The 20,464-nt window shown below is 37.6% G+C and overlaps 2 protein-coding genes across 2 annotated transcripts; one reads left to right on the forward strand and one right to left on the reverse strand.

Moving 5' to 3' along the window:
- Positions 1-7,679: 7,679 nt before the first annotated feature.
- Positions 7,680-9,014, reverse strand: LOC126722311 (uncharacterized). The gene is made up of 2 exons (XM_050425463.1): positions 8,781-9,014; positions 7,680-8,150 (listed from the first exon to the last, which is right to left on the reverse strand). Exons 1-2 carry the CDS (start codon positions 9,012-9,014, stop codon positions 7,680-7,682), a joined length of 705 nt encoding a protein of 234 aa, XP_050281420.1.
- An 8,824-nt stretch (positions 9,015-17,838) lies between these two features.
- Positions 17,839-18,816, forward strand: LOC126724509 (ethylene-responsive transcription factor 13-like). The gene has a single exon (XM_050429021.1). It carries the CDS (start codon positions 17,994-17,996, stop codon positions 18,705-18,707), a length of 714 nt encoding a protein of 237 aa, XP_050284978.1. The 5' UTR covers positions 17,839-17,993; the 3' UTR covers positions 18,708-18,816.
- The last annotated feature ends 1,648 nt before the right edge of the window (positions 18,817-20,464 follow it).

A 20,464-nucleotide genomic window follows, 5' to 3' on the forward strand; every position in this document is an offset into this window, starting at 1 on the left:
GGGTTTAATTCATAGTTTTTGTTTTGGTACTAACTTGTTGCTAATCAAGTTTGTTGCCGCTTGTTTTTCATCTTACTCTTTGCAATTTCATGATCTTTGCTTGAAGATGTCTCATTTCAAAAAGTCAGCTGTGAAAGGAGGTAGCAGCAAAGGAAAGGAACTGGTAATTGATCTCAGTAGCTTCTCCCCTAAGTCGAAGAAAACTCGATCCTCGACTGGAGTTAGCGATGACACTCATTTCAGATCATGTGCTGCATATCAAGCATATTTGAACTGCTTCAAGGATGCCCCCATGTTGATTGAAAGGGTTGTTGAGCAAGCTTCTCTTCTCGATACGAACATTCCCAAATGGTTTGCCTATAAGGATTGGAACTACCTTCTATCCAATTTTGAAGATCCTTATGAAGAGTTGGTGAAAGAATTCTATGCAAATGCCATTTTTGATGGGGATGAGCTAAGATGTTGGGTAAGAGGAAAGGACTTCACTGTAACACCTTCCTATCTTGCTATCATTCTGAAAATCAACTGACCAGTGTTTGTCAAACCACCGGGGTATGATGAGTTGGAACTGGATCTTGACATGCTTCGAGATGCTCTCGGAGAAAACTTAGAGATATCCTCAAATGGGAAAGCAATCAGTTTGTGATCGTTATCTCCCGAATTGAGGTTGCTCACAACAATAATGTTTCATAATCTCTATCCTCTCTCAAGCACCGGATACATGAATCTTGGTCGGGCTCTATTTCTTCATGACTTGATTACCAATGAAGAAATTGATATATGTTCTCATATCTTTCACATTTTGGGCAAAACTGCTGAGAGGACGGCCTCTAGGAACTGTCTTCCATTTTGTTGTCTCATCTCAAAGATATTGAAGCTCAAAGGAGTACACACATTGGAAGATGAGTACCCTCATCCTATGCAAACCCCAATCAACATTCGTACTCTCAATGCTATCATAGGCCATAGCCGAAAGAATGTCAAGTAAGAGAGTAATGCTCCTCAAGGTGATACAAGCTCTAGCTCACACTCTTTTGATGAGAAGTTGGACAACATAATGACATCTGAGCAAGACATCAGCACCAAATTGTTCGGCCTTACATCTATCATGCACTCTCAGCACACCTAATTTGACACAAAGTTCACCTCTCTCCAAACTCAATTGGATCAAATCCAAAGGAAGCTAGAAGAAGATGATGACTAGCTATTCCATGACAAAAAGGGGGAGATGGTGTTCATGATAGGGGGAGAGAGAGCTAAATCAAAGGGGGAGCAATGCAATGCAATGCAAGAGCAAGAAAAGCAAACTGCAACAAGCCTTTCCATTTTCTTATTTTGATGCTACTACTAGTCTATGTTCATATTTCATAGTTTAAGCTTGTGTTGTGTACTTGACTATGTTTTTTTTTTGTACCTTTGCTTATGTAGCTTAGTACTTTTAGTTAATGTTTTGCATTTACTTTAGTACTCTTGTGCCCTTGTTGAATCGAGTATCCTTGATGCAATTGCTTTAGTGGTATTGCATTGATTGAGTGTTGGACATGCAAATGATACTTTGCATTGAGCTTATTAGCTTGCGTATCCGGATGCTCATTCACCGTGTGAATGTTCATTGTAGTCACTATTTATAGTGATTGTTCTTGTTTGGTCAAGCTATGCTTTATTGTCATATTCATACTTGCTTGATCGTATTGTGCTTGCTCCATATGCATTCTAAGATTTTCGCTTACAATGAACTTAATGAGTGCATTTTGTGATATTGTTTTCAGGAAACTTGTTAATATGGTTCAAGAGCTTCACAGATCTAGAATTAGATGTGAGTGAGTTTTGGCAACTGTTCCCAATTCACATTTTTAAGTCTAGAGTCTGTTTTAGGGTTTTGTTACGGAATAGCCAAATGGGGAGATTGTAAGGTTGAATTTATTCAACTATGTGTTGGCTTTATTCCGTGCCAAATTTGCTTGTAATTCAGCATTTAGAAACCCTGTATTTAGGTGGGAATAATGTAAGGGTTGTGTGTGAGAGAATGTGAAGAATTGATTAAGTGTATGCAATAAAGAGGCTTCTCACGACTGGAACTCACGACTGACTCGCGAGTGGTGACTCATCGGAATCCAACACACCTGTGAGGCATGCAGGAAGTTGAAGGGTCAGGACAGTTGGATCACTACAAGAAAAAAAGTACAGTCTGGGTATTCCGTTAACTGGCGACTGGAACTCGCAACTTGTCCCAGTCGCGAGTGACTCGCCAGTGCACTCTGTTTTCTAGAAAAATGACTTTTCACATTCCTTTTCATACCTTACTATAAATATCCTTATACCCACGAAATGTAGAGAGCTTCTAAAAAGAATTTTGAGAGACAAACCCTAGAGAACAACAAGATTAATTCATCCACAATCTTATACCTTTGATTCTCCAAATTCCTCTACTCTCACCCTCTCCATTGTCATACCCTTGAGAGGATCTTTAGCCAAATCCTTACCTCACCATATTCATATCAGTGATAAGGTTCTTGGTATTTGGGAAGTAGATCAAGAGAGAGCCAATTCATTTTGGTTTATGCAATGGGCTTGTTGCGGGATCCGGTAAGTTAGAGAAGATAAGGTTAGGCGTAACCCTATTGGAGCAAGAAGTTTGGAGGGCTTAGGTGCATCGGATAGATTAGGCTTGGAGGGTCTATTGCTATTCATGTATCCCAACTAATTTTCTAGTGGATCATTTTACCGCTTGGATGGTAGCAGAGAGGTTTTTCGAGTTCTTCGGTGTCCTCTTCAATAACACGTGCCGGTGTTATCTCGCGTTTGCTTCTCTCTAAGCCATACTCTTTGCTTTTAATTACTGCTGTGTTGTGATTAAATTATGGCTTAGAGTAGTTTGCATGTTTGGGTATAGTTTACATTTATCATTCCGCACATATATTGTTTGAGTATAAGATTGTGTTGGTAATTTTGTAATTGGGGGTCTGAACATTCACTAGTGTTTTATACACTAAGTGAGCATTCATAAATAAATACCCAGAAGTAGATTTTCTACCATCAAGGTCACCCGCCATATTTGCATTTGTATAACCCTCTAAAATTGGTTTAGAGCTACCAAAACTCAAGCAAGACTTAGAGCTACCTCTCAAATATCTAAAGATCCACTTCACTGCAGTGATCTTTACCAAGATTAACCATAAACCTATTGACAACACCAACTACATGAGCTATATCTGTTCATGTACAAACTATAGCATACATCAAACTCTCGACTACAGAGGAATAAGGAACTGATGCCATGTTCTCTTTCTCTTTCGTGGATGACGGACAAGATTTCTTGCTTGGCTTGAATTGACCACCAAGAGGTGTACCGACTGGTGTGGCATGCTTCATGTTGAACCTTTCAAGTATCCACTCTACATATTTTTCTTGTGACAACCATAGCTTTTTGGCTTTCCTACCATGAGTAATTTCCATGCCTAGAATTTGTCATACTGGACCTAAGTCTTTCATATCAAAGGTCTTGAACTTATCCTTCTTAAAATTACCAATCATACTAGCATCTTGTCCTACTAATAACATATCATCTACATATAACAGAAGAATAAGAAATTTACCAATTTTCTGACATACACATAATGATCTACATTTGCCTTTATGTACCTGTGACCCACCATGAATGAGTCAAACTTCTTGTACCACTACCTTGGAGCTTGCTTTAAGCCATGCAAACTCTTCTTCAATCTGCACACCATGTGTTCTTTTCCTTTCACTTCAAATCCTTTTGGTTGTGCCATGTAAATCTCTTCCTCCAAATCACGATGGAGAAAAGCAGTCTTCGCATTTAATTTCTCAATCTCAAGATCCAAGCTAGCTACTAATCCTAGACTACTCAAATGGAACTCATCTTGACTACTGGAGAGAATATTATATCAAAATCAACCCCATGTTTCTAACTAAAACCCTTAACCACCAATCAAGCTTTGAACTTCACTAATTTTTCACTATCTTTCTTTAGCTTGAACACCCATTTGTTTCTCAATGCCTTCTTACCTATAGGAAGTTTAACCAACTCATAAGTCTTATTCTTGTGCAAAAAATTCATCTCTTCTTGCATAGCCTTCATCTAGCTTTGCTTGTCCTTATGAGACTCTACTTTCTGAAAGCTTTCTGGCTCCCCCTCATCAGTAAGTAAAATATACTCAGAAAAGGGATATCTAGTCGATGAACAACGCTCCCCAGTAGACCTCCTTACTTGAGGTTCTTCCATCTCTGGTGGAACAGTATACTCCTTTTGTTCAACATCTTCAATATCTTAAGCATCATCACCATCAACTCTTGTTGGCTCATCACCATCGACTGCTATTGGTTCATCACCAAGATTCTCATCTTGTACCTCTTCTCTATTTGTGGTGTGATAGGAGGAAGAAAAGGTAGGTGGAAGGTCAGGAACACCTACAATAGCATCCTTTTTCTTTTCAGTTTTCTCATGGTCTACCAAATTTTCATTCTCATGAAAAACCACATCTCTACTTTTGATCATCTTTTTTTCTCAAGATCCCATAACTTGTAGCCAAATTCTGCATCTCCATATCCAACAAATATACAAGGAGTGGCTTTGCTATCAAGTTTCAATCTTTGTTCCTTAGGCACATGTGCAAATGCCTTGTACCCAAATACCTTCAAGTGAGAGTAGAAAACATTTTTTCCAGTCCGTACTCTTTCTGGAATATCAAACTCCAATAGAACTGATGAGACCGATTAATTAGGTAGCACGCAGTTTGAATAGCTTCACACCAGAATGACTTTAGGCAGATTAGCCATTCTCAACATATATATAACTCTTGTTGGCTCATTCATTAGACGTATATTCACCTCCGTTGCCAATACAGAGACACTTCAAAGGCTTCCCTTTCTCTCTTTCCACCATGGCATGGGATTTCTTAAAGTGCTCAAATATCTGGTCTTTATTTTTCAAAAAATACACTCACCTTTTGTGAAGCATCATCAATAAAAATAACAAAATACTTATTGCCACCTATGGACTCCACATCAATGGGACCATATAGATTAGAATCAACGAGATCTAACACATTAGGCTTTCTAGTAGAGGGCATGTGAAATGTTGTTTTCCAAATGAATAATAATCACAAGATTTAAGTGATATAACTTTGGCAAAAGGAATGAGAGACTTCTTTGCCAAAATTTGCAACCTCTTTTCACTCATATGAGCCAACCTCCTATGCCACAAGTTAGGCATAGAATCTTCTTGAGTTGCACTAACAACATCCCCTCAACATCCCTGCAACCTCTTTTCACCCATTCAACATAAGGTTGTGAAACACTACAACAATCACCATCTCCTATAGAGATCAACACATCTTCAATTGTCGAGACAGTAGTGGTATTCTGTTCTTTTGCCTTATTTTGATTTTTCTTATCTTTCTGTTTATTTTTCCAACCCCTGCAATTTCTTCTTATGTGACATACTTTGTCACAATAGAAACACTTGAATTTTCCTTTCGATTCTAATTGACTTCAAATTTACCACGTCCCTTAGAATTTCTAGTCTTACTTCTCCCCCTATTCTCTATGACAAGTGCCTATGCCTTATCGTTGCCCATGTCCTTTCTTCTTGTTTCTTCATTGAACAAGCTATCCTTGACCATTGCAAGTTGTAGCACACCATTTGGAGCTGAGTTAATAAGTGACACCACCAAAGTTTCCCAATTATAAGTTAAGGAACTTAAAAGCAATAAAACAGGAAGCTCATCATCAATTATTAGCTTGATTGTAACTATGGAACTCACTCAAATGCTCGGCAAGGGATCTCCCTTTCTTAAGCTTCAAATTCACAAGCTTTCTAGCCACAAAAGCTTTATTTTGAGCTATCTTTCTTTCATAGAGACCCTTCAATTTTTCTCAAAGAGCTTCTACATTAGTCTCTTGAGATACATGATGAAACACATTCATATTGATGCATTGTCTAATACATCCAATGGTTTTTCTATTTAACTTCTCCTAGTCTTCATTAGACATCTCGCTTGGCTTAGCACTATCACCCTCGATAGAGTCATGCTAATCCTTACAATAAAGAATATCCTCCATTATCAGGTTCCAAATCGAATAATTTGATGCTGAGAGTTTAATCATAGTGCTCATATTCATATTTTCCATTTAATTCAACACAAGAAAATCACGCTCAATAACCTGACTCGCAGCTCTGATACCAACCACTTGTTGAGATAAATTCCCGTCTATGTGTGAATTAAATTAAATATAACCCAAGTTGTTGGGTTAAGATAGCTTGACCTTGGTTAATTAATTCAATTACCCAAGTTGATTAATTAGGTTAAATTTCATGCAAATCATGGAGGCACCAACAAATCACCAATTAAACTAAATGCAGCGAAAATTAAATTGACACGGTGATTTGTTGACAAATGGGGAAAACCTCTCGCAAGGCAAAAACCCCACTGGGTGATTTTAAGGTCATCATTCTCAAGAATCCACTAATCAACAATCAAGCATTTATAAGTATAAGAAATCTTACCACTACGCTGGCCTATCCTGAAATTCCAACGTACAGTTGAACCTTTACTCCAATACTCAATTGGACTTGATCTTGTAGTAGTCTTCTTTCCCTTGATGCACAAATCTCCAATCTGTGACTAACCATTTTGCACGGATCTCAGTACATGACTAACTTTAACAACTTGAATGGATGTTGTTGGCAGTAAAGTTCTTCACTTCATCAACAATGAAGATTAGAAAACACTTGGTTACAAAACCCTATGGCGTACAAATGCAATAGCTTCTCACAAAGAAAATAAAGCTCTTGATCTCTGTTTCCGTGTATAATGGCTTTTAAAATAAGCCTTTATATGTCTAGAAAAGGAAGGGGCATATAGAACATGATCAAGAATTAAGGTTGCAGAAAGCTTGACTGTGCCAATGTGTGTCACTAGAGTACTTTCCTCACTAGGCAACTCAACAACACACTGGGTTAAGGTGGTGACAGAGGTTAATAGGCTAACTGAACAGATTATATGATTAGTGGCACATGTATCTAAGACACAAGTATTGCAACTAAAAGCATTTCTATTCACTACCTTGGCAGCAAAAACAGAATGCTTTAAGTTGAAGGAAGTACCTACAAGTGGAGTAGTGGCTGTTGCACTGTTGGCCATTGTAGTGGGAACAACTTTAGGTGCTGCCATATTACCTTAGCTATTGCTTAAACCCCCAATCATAGCCAAATTCCTTTGACACTATTCTGCAATAAATGGCAAAGCTTGAGAAGGAAAGGATTGTTGCACAAGAATAGAATCTGACTCCATAACACCAAAGTTTGCTCCAAAATTAGGTCCTGCAACCTGATTAGCCTTTGCATTCTTGCCCTTGGGTTTGTACCAGGAGGATAGCCATGGAGTTTATAACATTTCTCTATGGTGTGACCTATGACCCCACAATGGCTACACACTGGCCTCTCCTTTCCTTTGTTCTTGTTGCCTTTAGCACCTGAATTATTTCCTCAAGTGTTTCCAAAACCAATAGTTCTAGCAGATGACTTGGTTGCCAAAGCAGTGGATTCAATGTAGGTACTAGTGGAATGACCAATTGACTTGGCTCTCATCTTGAATCAGTAAAGAATACACCCTATTAATTGAAGGAAGAGGATCCATTAGCAAAATTTGCCCTTAGACCTGACTATATGTCTCATTGAGTCCCATAAGAAACTGCATTACTAAATCTTGCAACTGATATTGTGTCAATTTCTCATTGATTGAACAAGTGCAAGAATCATAGGTACAGCGTGGTAAAGCTCTATAATTTTCAATTTCATCCCACAAAGCATTCAATTGAGTGAAATGATCTGTGACAAAAAGATCTCCTTGAGTAATCTTTGCAGGCACCTTCTGAAGTTGAAAGAGCTTTGGTCCATTCTTTTGAGAAAAACGATTCTTGAGATCAATCCAGACCTCTAAAGCAATATTCTTGTAAACAACACTTGCAAGAATCTTTGGAGAAACACAATTCAATATCCAAGATACAACCATGTTGTTGCAGTTGGTCCAAGCTTGAACAAGTAATGGATTTTTTGCCATGTAAGGAGTAAGTGAAAGACTTCCATCAATAAACCCTAATTTGCTTTTAGCTCCCAAAGCTCTCTACATTGATTTACCCCAACTAGCATAGTTATCATTAACTAGAGGCTGAGCAACAAGAATTGCACTTGGATTCTCTCCGTAGTGTAAAAAGAAAGGATGTGATTCATCAATTATGGTAACAGAAGCAGAATTTGCAATGGTCGCCATTGAAGAAATTCAAGCTTGGAAGGAAAATTTAATGTAACTCTGAAGGAAAATTCAAGATTAAAAGAGAAAATCCGAGGTGAATTCGCTTCAGAATGAAACCAAGATGAATCTAAAGCAAAATTCTAGAAGATCTCAGAAGAAAAGCTTATGACAAAATTCAAGCGTGAAAGAAAATTTGGAATGAGACTAAGAAGAATCTAGAAAAGCTCAGAGTGCTCTGATACCATGTGAAAATTTGATGAAGATTGTATTGTATTAACCAAATGAAAAACTGTACAAGCAAAGGTATTTATACAAGCTTGAAGTGTAACTAACTTCCTAACTAACCACAAATTATACGGATCCATTCCCTCCAAAACTAACAATATGAAATACACCTATCAGCTACTTACACGTGTCTATAAATATCACTACTATTTACAACCAACACTAGACTACCAGTAGCATAAGGAATTAAAGAACAGAACTACAGGTCGTTTATACAAGACCAATAGCTGGTTCTTTGTGCTTGTCCTTCTCAGGTTGCAGCTTGTAGCTTGAAGCTTGAAGCTGATCCTTCTGATAAGGATAGCTTCCAAATCTTTTTCCACGCTGGTTTGGCTTGAACCAAGAGTTGCTGAATAGAGACAGATGGGCTGTGAGCTTCTTGTTTAAGGAAAAAGTAACCTGATTTGGCTGAGTAGGTACCAGACTGAACATGGGACCTGAATAGTGCATCTTTGGCTGAGTTTAATTTTTTGGATTAACTCAATTTCCCCTTGGCTGAATAAAGAGGACAATTACGTTAAATCCCATAGGTGAGTTATTGGATTAAGGAGTGAACTTACAATGGCTTCGTGCAAATCAGCACCAACGTACGAAAATCCCTAGCATAAGTTGAGCCATTAAATTGCAATCTTTAACAAATCTCTACCTTGACAACGCTTCTCTCAACACTCCTAAAGTACCCAAAAAAATTAGAGCTCAACCAAAATGTAAAGATAGCAGCAAATCAAGACCAATTACAGAGTGTCAAGATGCTACAAAGAAGAATAGAAGGAAGAAACGACAGTGAGAAAGAAGAAACGACAGTGAGCATACTACATGTAGTTTTCTATTACTGTGTATAGCTCTAGAACTTGGCATGTGGACAGCACGTGACAGGTTGTTACCTTTGTTAGTTGTATAATTATGTTAGTTAGTTTTTTAGGGTGATTAGTTAGTTAGTTAGTTCCTCTAATCCCCTATATATATAAATCACTATAACCATTATTCAGTTCAATGAAAATATATAGAAATTTATCAATTTCATATTCTTCTCTCTCTCTTTTCTAATATGGTATCAGAGCAGCTAGCACAATTTCACTGATTTCCTAGCTTCCTCTTTTCTTTTTCTCTTAAAATCAGAAAATTTTCTCGAGAAAATTTTCCCCTTTTCTCTTCGATTCTGAGAAATTTTCTTGAGAGAGTGTTTTGATTTTGAGACATTTCCGTGTTTTCTTTGATTCTGAGCAATCCTTTCTTGCTTCCGCCTAATTTCTTCGTCTCAATTTCCTTTTCTTCAAAAGTTAGGGTTTCTTCATCAGAGTCTTGAAGCTTTATCAATGGCTTCCTCTGGTTCTACAAGCATCACCATTGATGAATCGCATCTGTTCTTTCTCCATCATGCTGAGAATCCTGGTGTGATATTGGTTTCACAACCATTGATTGGGGGTGAGAACTATCCTACATGGGCACGATCTATGGAGAGAGCTCTCAGGATCAAGAGCAAATTCTAGCTGATTGATGGATCAGTTTCTCTGACTTCAGCTATGGAGAAAGTCCCTATCTTGGTTCAAAACTGGGCACGATGCAATGATATTGTGGTTTCTTGGATCATCAATTGTGTTTCTCCCAGGATTGCCACAAGCATGGTGTATCGTAAAACTGCTAAGGAAGTTTGGAATAAGCTTCAGAACATGTTTTCCCAGGGTAATGGACCTAGGGTCTATCAATTGCAGAAGGATTTAGCAAGTTTTTCTCAAGGTGAGCTCTCTGTGACCAAGTATTTCACCAATCTTTCAATTATGTGGGATGAATTACAAAATTATGAACCAATTCCTACCTGTTCTTGTGAGAAGTGTGTGTGTAATGTGAATGAGAAGATTTCTAAGATTCATCACAGAGAAGCTGTTATGCAATTTTTGATGGGTCTAAATGATTCTTTCTCTCACGTTCGAGGGCAAATTTTGTTGATGGACCCTATTCCATCTGTTGAGAAAGTGTTCTCTTTATTGATTCAAGATGAAAAGCAAAGATTAGTTGGGCAGGGCAACAATGGTGGTCCTTTTGTGGAGTCTACTGCTCTTGTAGCTAAGGGTACTAGTTTTGGTCCCAAGAACAACAAGGGTAAAGGCAAGGAAAGGCCTACCTGTAGTCACTGTGGTTTGCACGGTCATACTATGGAGAAATGTTACAAACTCCACAAATATCCTCCTGGTTACAAAGCCAAAGGCAAAGCTTCCTTGGTTAATCAAGTGTCTGCTCACCTTGATTCTCAAGATTCATTTCTTCATGCAAAACCACAGACTCAATTTCCTTTCACTTCTGATCAGTATCAAAAAATTCTTGCTATGATTGGAGCTTCATCTCAAGATTCTCAGAATTCTGTTGCTATGGCTAATAGTGTTTCCTTTGCTTCTTATGCCACCACACCTCTGTCAGGTATTGACATTTTGCCTCATAATGTGTTTGATTCCAGACATTCAATTTTTTCTGCAAAAGTCATAAATAGGACAGCTTTTGAGAATCATATTTGGGTCATTGACACTGGGGCCTCTGATCATATAGTTTGTTCAGTTTCCATGTTGACCACATTTACTTCTATCTCTCATTGTGTTATTAAATTGCCAAATAATGAGTCTGCTACTATCACACATGTTGGTACAGTACAACTTTCTGCCCAATTTACTCTTCACAATGTTCTTTGTGTTCCTAGTTTTACTTTTAACCTTTTGTCTGTTAGCCAACTCACAAAACAACTTCCCTTTTGTCTTGTTTTTCTATCTCAATTCTGTTTCATTCAGGACCTTACCTACTAGAGGATGATTGGAGTGGGTGAGATGCATCATGGTCTGTACTTGTTACAGAGAAAGTTGAGTTCTTCTTCATCCAAGCACCCTTCATTGTCTCAGTGTTTGTCTCACATCAAATCTATTCCTATTGCCAATTCTGTTGTTGATATGTCAAAGTTATGGCATTCTAGGCTAGGCCATTCCTCTTTTAATAAAATGTCAGCCATTGAAGATGTTGATGGTTTTTAGACCCCTTAAAACACAATTGATTTAACCTAGGTAATTAGTCAAGTTGTTACTTAGTCCAATTTAACAAATCTAGGTTATCACAATCACAGAGATCATATCATGCAAAGCAGCGGAAAGATAAATAACACAAAGATATGATCACCCAGGAAACCAAACCAGTAAAAACTTGGGGAGGATTTGACCTAGCTATGCTCAAGGTAAACTTGAATCCACTATCTTGAAAGAATCGAAGTTCATACAATAAGATTTACAAGCCCCCACACTCGACTTCTTATTGCTACCCACCAGTAGAACTTACTGACACGACCATGTGCAAGCTTCGAATCCACAAACTCCTTCTTTCTTGGATTCACCACCAGATACAAGCACACCCACTTGTGTTTCTTTAAGTTTCAATAGCAGCAATCGAGTTGATCATCAAGGTGTAGATAAAATCTTCTCCTTGAAAACCCTAAGTTTGTATAAAGGAAAACTCCTCTAGATCTCACAAGAGATTTACACAAATAGCAATATGAGCAACACTAAAACGTGGCTGGGGTTTGCCTTTTATACTTAGGACAAATTAGAAAACCCTAAACGTTTTAAACAACTAGGGCTGAGTTGGAAATCTGCAGAAAAACACATTCTGCCCGAGATTCGATCGATTGAGCCTAAGTTTCGATCAATCGAGCCAGGCCGAAATGCACAATAACTTCTGCATTAGCTCGATTCCAACTTTACATAAAAAATACAACTTTGAGCAAGACTAAACACTTCTAAACATATTGTTTTGATCATGGTTTGCCAACAATACACATTAGAGTTCTAAATACATAAATACCTAAGTCTTTAGAACCTAACAGATGTTTTACCTTCTTTTTCACAATCTTGTGATGATATTTGTACTGTTTGCCCTTTGGCTAAACAGAAAAGATTACAATTTCCTACTCATAATGAAATTTCCAAGTTTCCTTTTGATCTTATTCATATTGATGTATGGGGTCCCTATTCTGTTGCTACTCATGATGGTTATAGATATTTTTTAACCATTGTTGATAATGCCACTCGTTCTACTTGGGTGTTTCTTTTGAAATCTAAATCTGATGTCAGATTAATCCTTCTTTCTTTTCATGCAATGGTTAAGACTCAGTTTAATGCTTGTATCAAGATCATTAGATCGGACAATGCCCCTGAATTTAATATGCCTGATTTCTTTTCTACTCATGGCATTTTGCATCAAAAGAGTTGTGCTTATACTCCACAACAAAATTCTGTTGTGGAGAGAAAGTATCAACATATACTTTCAATTGCTAGAGCTTTAAATATTCAGTCTAATTTGCCTATATCATATTGGGGTGAATGCATTTTAACTGCAGTTTTCTTAATCAATAGGCTTCCCTCTTCTGTTTTACATAATAAAACTCCTTTTGAGCTTCTCTATCACAAACCTCCATCTTACTCTTTTCTTAGGACTTTTGGATGTCTGTGCTTTGCTTCAACCATTGCTGCTCATAGACACAAATTTGATCCTAGAGATAGAGAATGTGTTTTCTTGGGTACCCTTATAACATCAAAGGGTATAAACTTCTAGACTTAAGGTCTAGATGCATTTTCATCTCTAGAGATGTCATTTTTCATGAGTTTACTTTTCCATTCCTTTCTAAACCTTCTTCTCCTTCCGTTTCATCTCTGCCTCATCCTACCACTAACCCTTTTCTTTTTGAGCTTTGTTCATTTCTTGGTTTGGGTCATCCTGTCCTGCCTACATCAGTTTCAGCTTCTGATGATCCTTCAGTACATGTGTCTATTGAGCCAGCTATTGTATCTCCTATTGAGTCAATTTCTGAGCCTATTGTTGAGCCAGCAATTGTGCCTGCTGCTATGTCTAATGCTGAACCAGTTGTGCCTACTCCTCCTATTAGGAAATCCACTAGGCCTTCTTCTAAACCAACCTATTTACAAGCTTATCACTGCAATCAGGTCTTTACTATAGCTCCACCTACTTCTTCTTCTTCCTCAGGTACTCCTTATCCTCTTTTTTCCTATTTGTCCTATGCTAACCTTTCTTCCAACCATAGACATTTTTGCAATGCCATCTCTTCTATAGTTGAACCGAAACATTATGATCAGGCTGTTCTTGATCCTCACTGGAGGGAGGCTATGGCTAGTGAAATTAAGGCACTAAAGGATAATCATACTTGGTCCCTTTAGCCTTTACCCGCTGGTAAAAAGGCCATAGGCTGTAAATGGGTGTATAAGGTGAAGTATAAGGTTGATGGTACTGTGGAGAGGTTCAAGGCTAGGTTGGTTGCCAAGGGCTATACTCAAAAGGAGGGCCTTGATTATATTGAAACATTCTCACCTGTTGCAAAGCTTGTCTCTGTGAAATGTTTGTTGGCTGTTGCTGCTGTGAAAGGGTGGTCTCTTTCCCAACTTGATGTCAACAATGCTTTCCTGCATGGTGACTTGCATGAGGAAGTGTTTATGACTTTACCACTTGGCTTCCATAGCAAGGGGGAGGTCGTTTGCAAACTACAAAAGTCTCTCTATGGTCTTAAGCAAGCTTCATGACAATGGTTTGCAAAGTTTCCTACTGCTCTATTAAGGTTGGGATTCAAACAATCTAAAGCAAATTATTCTTTGTTCACCAAGAAAACACCAAGATCTTTCATTGCTTTATTGGTGTATGTAGATGATATTTTAATTGCAAGTGATAATCCTAAATCTGTGGCAGAACTGAAGATTCTTCTAGACTAGCAGTTTAAACTAAAAAACCTTGGAAATTTGAAGTTTTTCCTTGGGCTTGAGATAGCTAGATCACAAAAAGGCATTCATTTGTGTCAAAGAAAATACACTTTTGAGTTGATAAATGATGTAGGTCTGCTAGGTTGTAAACCAGTCAAAACCCCCATGGAACACAACTTGAAGTTAAGTAAGAACCAAGGTGAACTATTGACAAATCCAAGCTCTTATAGAAGATTGGTGGGCAGGCTCTTGTATCTTACAATCACAAGACCTGATATAACCTTTGCCGTTCATAAATTGAGTCAATTTATGTCAAAGCCTCAGAAACCACATCAGGTTGCAGCAAATAGGGTGTTACAATACCTCAAAGGTAGTTCAGGACAAGGGTTATTATTCTCAAGTACATCTGAACTACATCTTAAAGGTTTTGCTGATTCAGATTGGACTGCTTGCCCTGATACAAGGAGGTCAGTCACTGGTTACTGCATGTTCTTGGGAGATTCATTAGTTTCTTGGAAGTCTAAGAAATAGAACACAGTGAGCAGGTCATCTGCAGAGGCTGAGTATCGTTCTATGGCAGTAGCAGTGTGTGAGATTGTGTGGATTCTTAGTTTACTAAGAGATATACAAGTTGATCATTCTAAGGCTGCATTATTATTCAATGATAGTCAGTTTGCTATCCACATTGCAACCAATCCAGTGTTTCACGAGCGCACAAAACACAGAGAGATTGATTGCCATGTTGTGAGAGACAAACTGGTTCAAGGAGTAATAAGGTTGCTGCACATTAGGACTCAATCACAGCTTGCTGATTTACTGACAAAGGCACTTAGTACACATCAGTTTCACAATCTGCTATCCAAGATGAATGTGTTGAATGTGCATTCCCCACTTCCTCTTGAGGGGGAGTGTAAAGATAGCAGCAAATCAAGACCAGTTACAGAGTGTCAAGATGCTACAAAGAAGAATAGAAAGAAGAAACGACAGTGAGAAAGAAGAAACGACAGTGAGCATACTACATGTAGTTTTGTATTACTGTGTATAGCTCTAGTACCTGGCATGTGGACAGCACGTGACGGGTTGTTACCTCTGTTAGTTGTATAATTCTGTTAGTTAGTTTTTGAGGGTGATTAGTCAGTTAGTTAGTTCCTCTAATCCCCTATATATATAAATCACTGTAACCATTATTCAGTTCAATGAAAATATACAGAAATTTATCAATTTCATATTCTTCTCTCTCTCTTTTCTAATACAAAAAACACAAATTAAATGCAAATCTCCTTAATCAACCTCCAAATGCGCCAATTGGGGCTAAGTGCTCCCGAAGACAGTGGTAAGCCCAAATTAGATATTTAGCAAAAGAATAAAGCTAATATCACCTCAAGATACCTTCAAATAAGCTAATAGCCAAATGCACCCAAAGATGTCCAAAGAAGACAAGCAATGCTGGAACTTGATCCAGATGACAACCTTTGTAAGCATATCAGTAGTTATAATTTTTTGAAGAAGAATATTTTCGTCATCAACAAAGTACTTTTGATCATTGGCTAAACACATACTGAAGGTGCAAATAGTCTGTCTATTAATCTTCTTCCAATCTTTCTTTGTCATATTTTTCCCAGTAGTACTAAAATCCTTGATTTAATCAACAAAATCTCCAAATTCCTAGGGACCCAATCTTGGCACTAAAGAAAAATCCAAACTCCTAGGCAGTAAACATTGGCTGTGAAGAACAATTTCAAATGACTAAATAAAGAAACTTATCAATGATACCAGTTTGTTGAGATAGTGAATTCTATAATACCAGTTTGTTGAGCAAAAGAGTCTCAGAAGCAAGATTGATTGTAAATACCTTAATGGAATTGAGAAAATTATCATAAATAAATAATTGGAACAAAGAAATATAGTAAAAAAACAATGACACAAACACCAAGGATTAACATGGTTTTACGCCAACAAGAGGTTACAAACTGTTTACACATTCAAAAAGTAGTTGTAAATTACAAAATCTCTCGACTACTACCATCCCTTAAATTTTTATATTCCACATTTCAATAAAATTAATTTATTATAATGTATTGACAGACAAATTAAGATTTTATTACTCTTTCACCTTAGGTTGTACATCGAAACTTAAATTTTTCATCTTCATTTTCAACGATCAATCTGTTTTCCTAGTTGTTTTCCTCACCATGAACACACAAGTATTTTTATTGGTAAATTCACCATATAACTTTGACAACATATGCTGTCTTTTCCTTAAAAAATAGTAAGATGAATTGAAAGTCAATATACTTTGATATGACTTGTTTAAATGTTGTTTGAACCATTTTCTTATTTCAAAATCTATTTCAATTTTTGCGGGAGTCTAAACATTACCAGAACAAAATTAAATAAAATGACCCCAAAAGTTATTCAAGCAATTCTTTATATCTAAAAATTGAGGTTCTTTTTCTTTTCTTTTTTTTCTTTTTTCAACTACATTAGGAATTTAAGGCTTTGTGAATTCTAGATATAATGCATTTATGGTTATATATTAAGGATTCTAGGGTTTTATTGACATGTAAAATTTGTTTGAATTTTTTTTTAGAATTTTTCCCCATATATGCAATTGTATCTTTCTATAGCTTATGTGAGTGTTTGGATCCACAGCGCGTTTTTGCGTTTGCGTTTTTCTTTTCTTTTTCTTTTTTCACGTGTTTTCTGCTTTTTGAGACAAATAACACTGTTCATTACTGTTCACAACACTGTTTATGCACTGTTCACGGGACCCACAGTCAATTTATTCAAAAAAAAAATTTTAAAATGAATCTCACGGTACTATTCACACATTTAAAAACTATTTTACTATAGTATTTTCAGTTTTCAGTTTCAGTAAAAATAAATGGTATCCAAACTGACTTTATATATTAGCTTGCTATTTTTTTTTCTTTTTTATTTATAAGATGTAAGTAAAGCATTGACGTCATCACTAATCAGCCCCCGCTTACATAAACGAGGAACTAAAATAAATGAGTTATAAAAAAGACAAAATATATAGTAATTTATACAAATACTCCACGTGACAAATAAACCTTAACCACCACTAATAAGAACTTTCAAGGAGTATCAAAATAATTATCAAAGCTATAATCATATTATAATAACAAAATCTCACCTCAAAGTGCACAAATATCTTTAAGGGTATGTTTGGATAGAACTTATTTTGTTAAAACTGAAAACTGAAAATTAAAAATACTGTAACAAAATAATTTTTAAATGTGTAAATAGTACCGTAGGACCCATTTTTAATGAAAAAATTGCTAAAAAGTGTAATTTATGAGTCCGTAAACAGTACATACGTATACTGTTCACTGCAGAAGTCAACATTTGCAGAAGTCAACATTTGCGGTTACTTTTCAATAAACAGTAACCGCAATACCCAAAAAAACGTGAAAAAAAAAAAAAAAAAAAAAAACAAAAACAAAAACAAAAACAAAAACGCAAGAACAAATAGTAACAACAGCTTATAAGTGAACCCAAACACACACTAAGTAACTCTCTTCCCTATAAATCTTAAAACGCTCCAAAGCTAGTTTTACCGACACTCCTGAAAACTCTTACATAAACTTTTCCGAGCCAAAGAAACCAAAACAAAAGAAAAAAGAAAAAACCTTTCCGATTATAGTAGTAGTATATACCATTTACATTAATGGACTCAGACTTGGCTGTCCTCAAATCGATTCGACAGCATCTCCTAGATGAATCCGAAACTTTCGACGAAGTTGAGGTGTGCCTTGGCAACGTTTTTACGTTGGAGACTACGAACTACTGGGGCTCATCGCCGTTGAAGGTGGAGGACAACAACGTTAACTTCGGATGGGTTCCGTCGAACGAAGTTGTCGACGACCCAGTTAAAGCGAAGCCACGAGAAACGAATAATAAAGAAGCTGTGGCTGTGGCGCGTGAGGCGCACGCGCCGCATTACAGGGGCGTGAGGAGGAGGCCGTGGGGGACGTACGCGGCGGAGATAAGGGACCCAAAGAAGAATGGCTCGAGAGTGTGGCTCGGGACTTACGAGAAGCCCGAGGACGCGGCTTTGGCTTATGACCGAGCTGCTTTTAAAATGCGTGGCTGTAAGGCTAAGCTTAATTTCCCACACTTGATTGGCTCGAATATGGCGGAGCCGCCGGTGAGAGTCACCCAAAAACGCCGCTCGCCTGAACCGTCATCGCCGTCGGATAACGGCTCGGCTAAGTCGAAGAGGAGTAGAAGCCGGAGTGGCTCAGTGGTTCAAGCTGAGTCGAGTAATGGAAGTAGTAGTGCAATAGAGGAGGTTTCAAGTGAGGCTATAGACACTTGGTACTCATCGGCTAATGAATCATTTACCCAAAGTTATTATGATATTACAGATTCAATGATTTAGTTTATAGATAATTTCTTTGAAAAAATTTCGTTTACCCTATGATTTTTGTAGTTTAACTGGCATTTGTTTGATGTTTCCAACCGAGATGTATAAGATTTAACACTTTCCACTTCCAACAATCGAATTAAGATTTAGCAGTTAACAATCTTTTGTCGTTAATTAAGATCTGGATCCTGACTGAAATTCCTTTCCATGCTTTATAAAATCTAATAATCTCCATAGCTGTATCAACAAAACCAATAAGAGCTGAGACTAGCTTGGGATATATTTGATAAATTAGCGTTCAATTCCTTTGTTAAAATTTCAGAATTACGTATTATCTTCCACATGGGAAGAGTTGCTCAAGTTGGAATGGATAATTAACAAGTAAATATAGTCAAGTTCTCTTCATAGAAAATATCAAACAGTGCTATTAAGCCACAAAGTTGTTATTTTTTTGCTTAGATCAATCACTGTTTGTTTCCCTACGCAGTTTATAATTGAATGTATGATAAACTAGGTTTTATGATGTGAAAAACTATACAACTTCCACTAAAACAAATTAACATTACTACATATTTTGAAAATCTAACTATTGGATCGCATGTTTTTTATGTTCTTGATATTAATGTCAAATTTGATGTCAATTGAATAGTATTTACTATTCAATCCATAAACGTATTTTTTATACATAATTCAAAAGAGAAAACATTTAGTCCGGCTGTGGCGTAAAACCAGTGTTTTACGCCAGCCAATAAACTCCTGCCACGTGGGCAATCTTAAGTTCCCACTTAAATCCCTCTCCAAAACAGTGTCCAAACAGAGAATGAAGAAAGAAGTCAAACAAAAGCTCACCGCCACAGCCCTCCCTCTTCCATATTTGCTTGCCCAAACCTCCACCACACCACACCACACATCGGAGCTCACCACCCACCGGAGCTCACCACCACAGAGTTCGCCGGAGCTCACCGCCACAAACACAAACCCAGTTAGAAGTAAACAACCAACCCCACCGGCCACCACCAAATATGACCACCAATCATAGGCGAAACCTATTGGCACCGCCAAAGCCTAACCCTTCAACCACCAAACCCATTTGCACCACCAACCCCACCGACGAAACCCACTCACACCACCGAACCAACCAATCATCGGCCAAACCCACTTGCACCACTGAACTCACCAATCACCGGACAAACCCACAAAGTCAAGACCCAAAAATACAAAGAAATTTCACAGCAAACCCACCATAAAACAAACCCATAACAAACCTCAGTTTTTTTCTCAAACTCGAAATCAACAGTGGAGAAACCAAGATTCGATGCCGTTCGTAGTGGTGGTGGTCAATGGCAATGGACTAAGACTGGTTTTGGCCTTGGATGCCTCACGGTGAAAAGAAAAAAGAAATGAAGATGGAGGTTTGGGCAAGCAAAGATGGAAGAGGGAGGAAGCTTTGGTCTAAGGGTTGTGGGTTTTCTTACTTCGTTCTCACGCACAGCTCCGGCGAACTCTGTGGCGGTGAGCTCTGGTGTGTGATGTGGTGGAGGTTTGGGCAAGCAAATATGGAAGAGGGAGGGCTGTGGTGGTGAGCTTTTGTCTAACTTCTTTCTTCGTTCTCTGTTTGGACATTGGTTTGGAGAGGGATTTAAGTGGGAACTTAAGATTGTCCACGTGGCAGGAGTTTATTGGCTGGCGTAAAACACTGGTTTTACGCCACAGCCGGACTGAATGTTTTCTCAATTCAAAACCATAAAAACTTGAAATTTAAATATTTGATT

Source organism: Quercus robur, chromosome 4 (assembly GCF_932294415.1).
Source record: "Quercus robur chromosome 4, dhQueRobu3.1, whole genome shotgun sequence".
NCBI lineage: Eukaryota > Viridiplantae > Streptophyta > Magnoliopsida > Fagales > Fagaceae > Quercus > Quercus robur.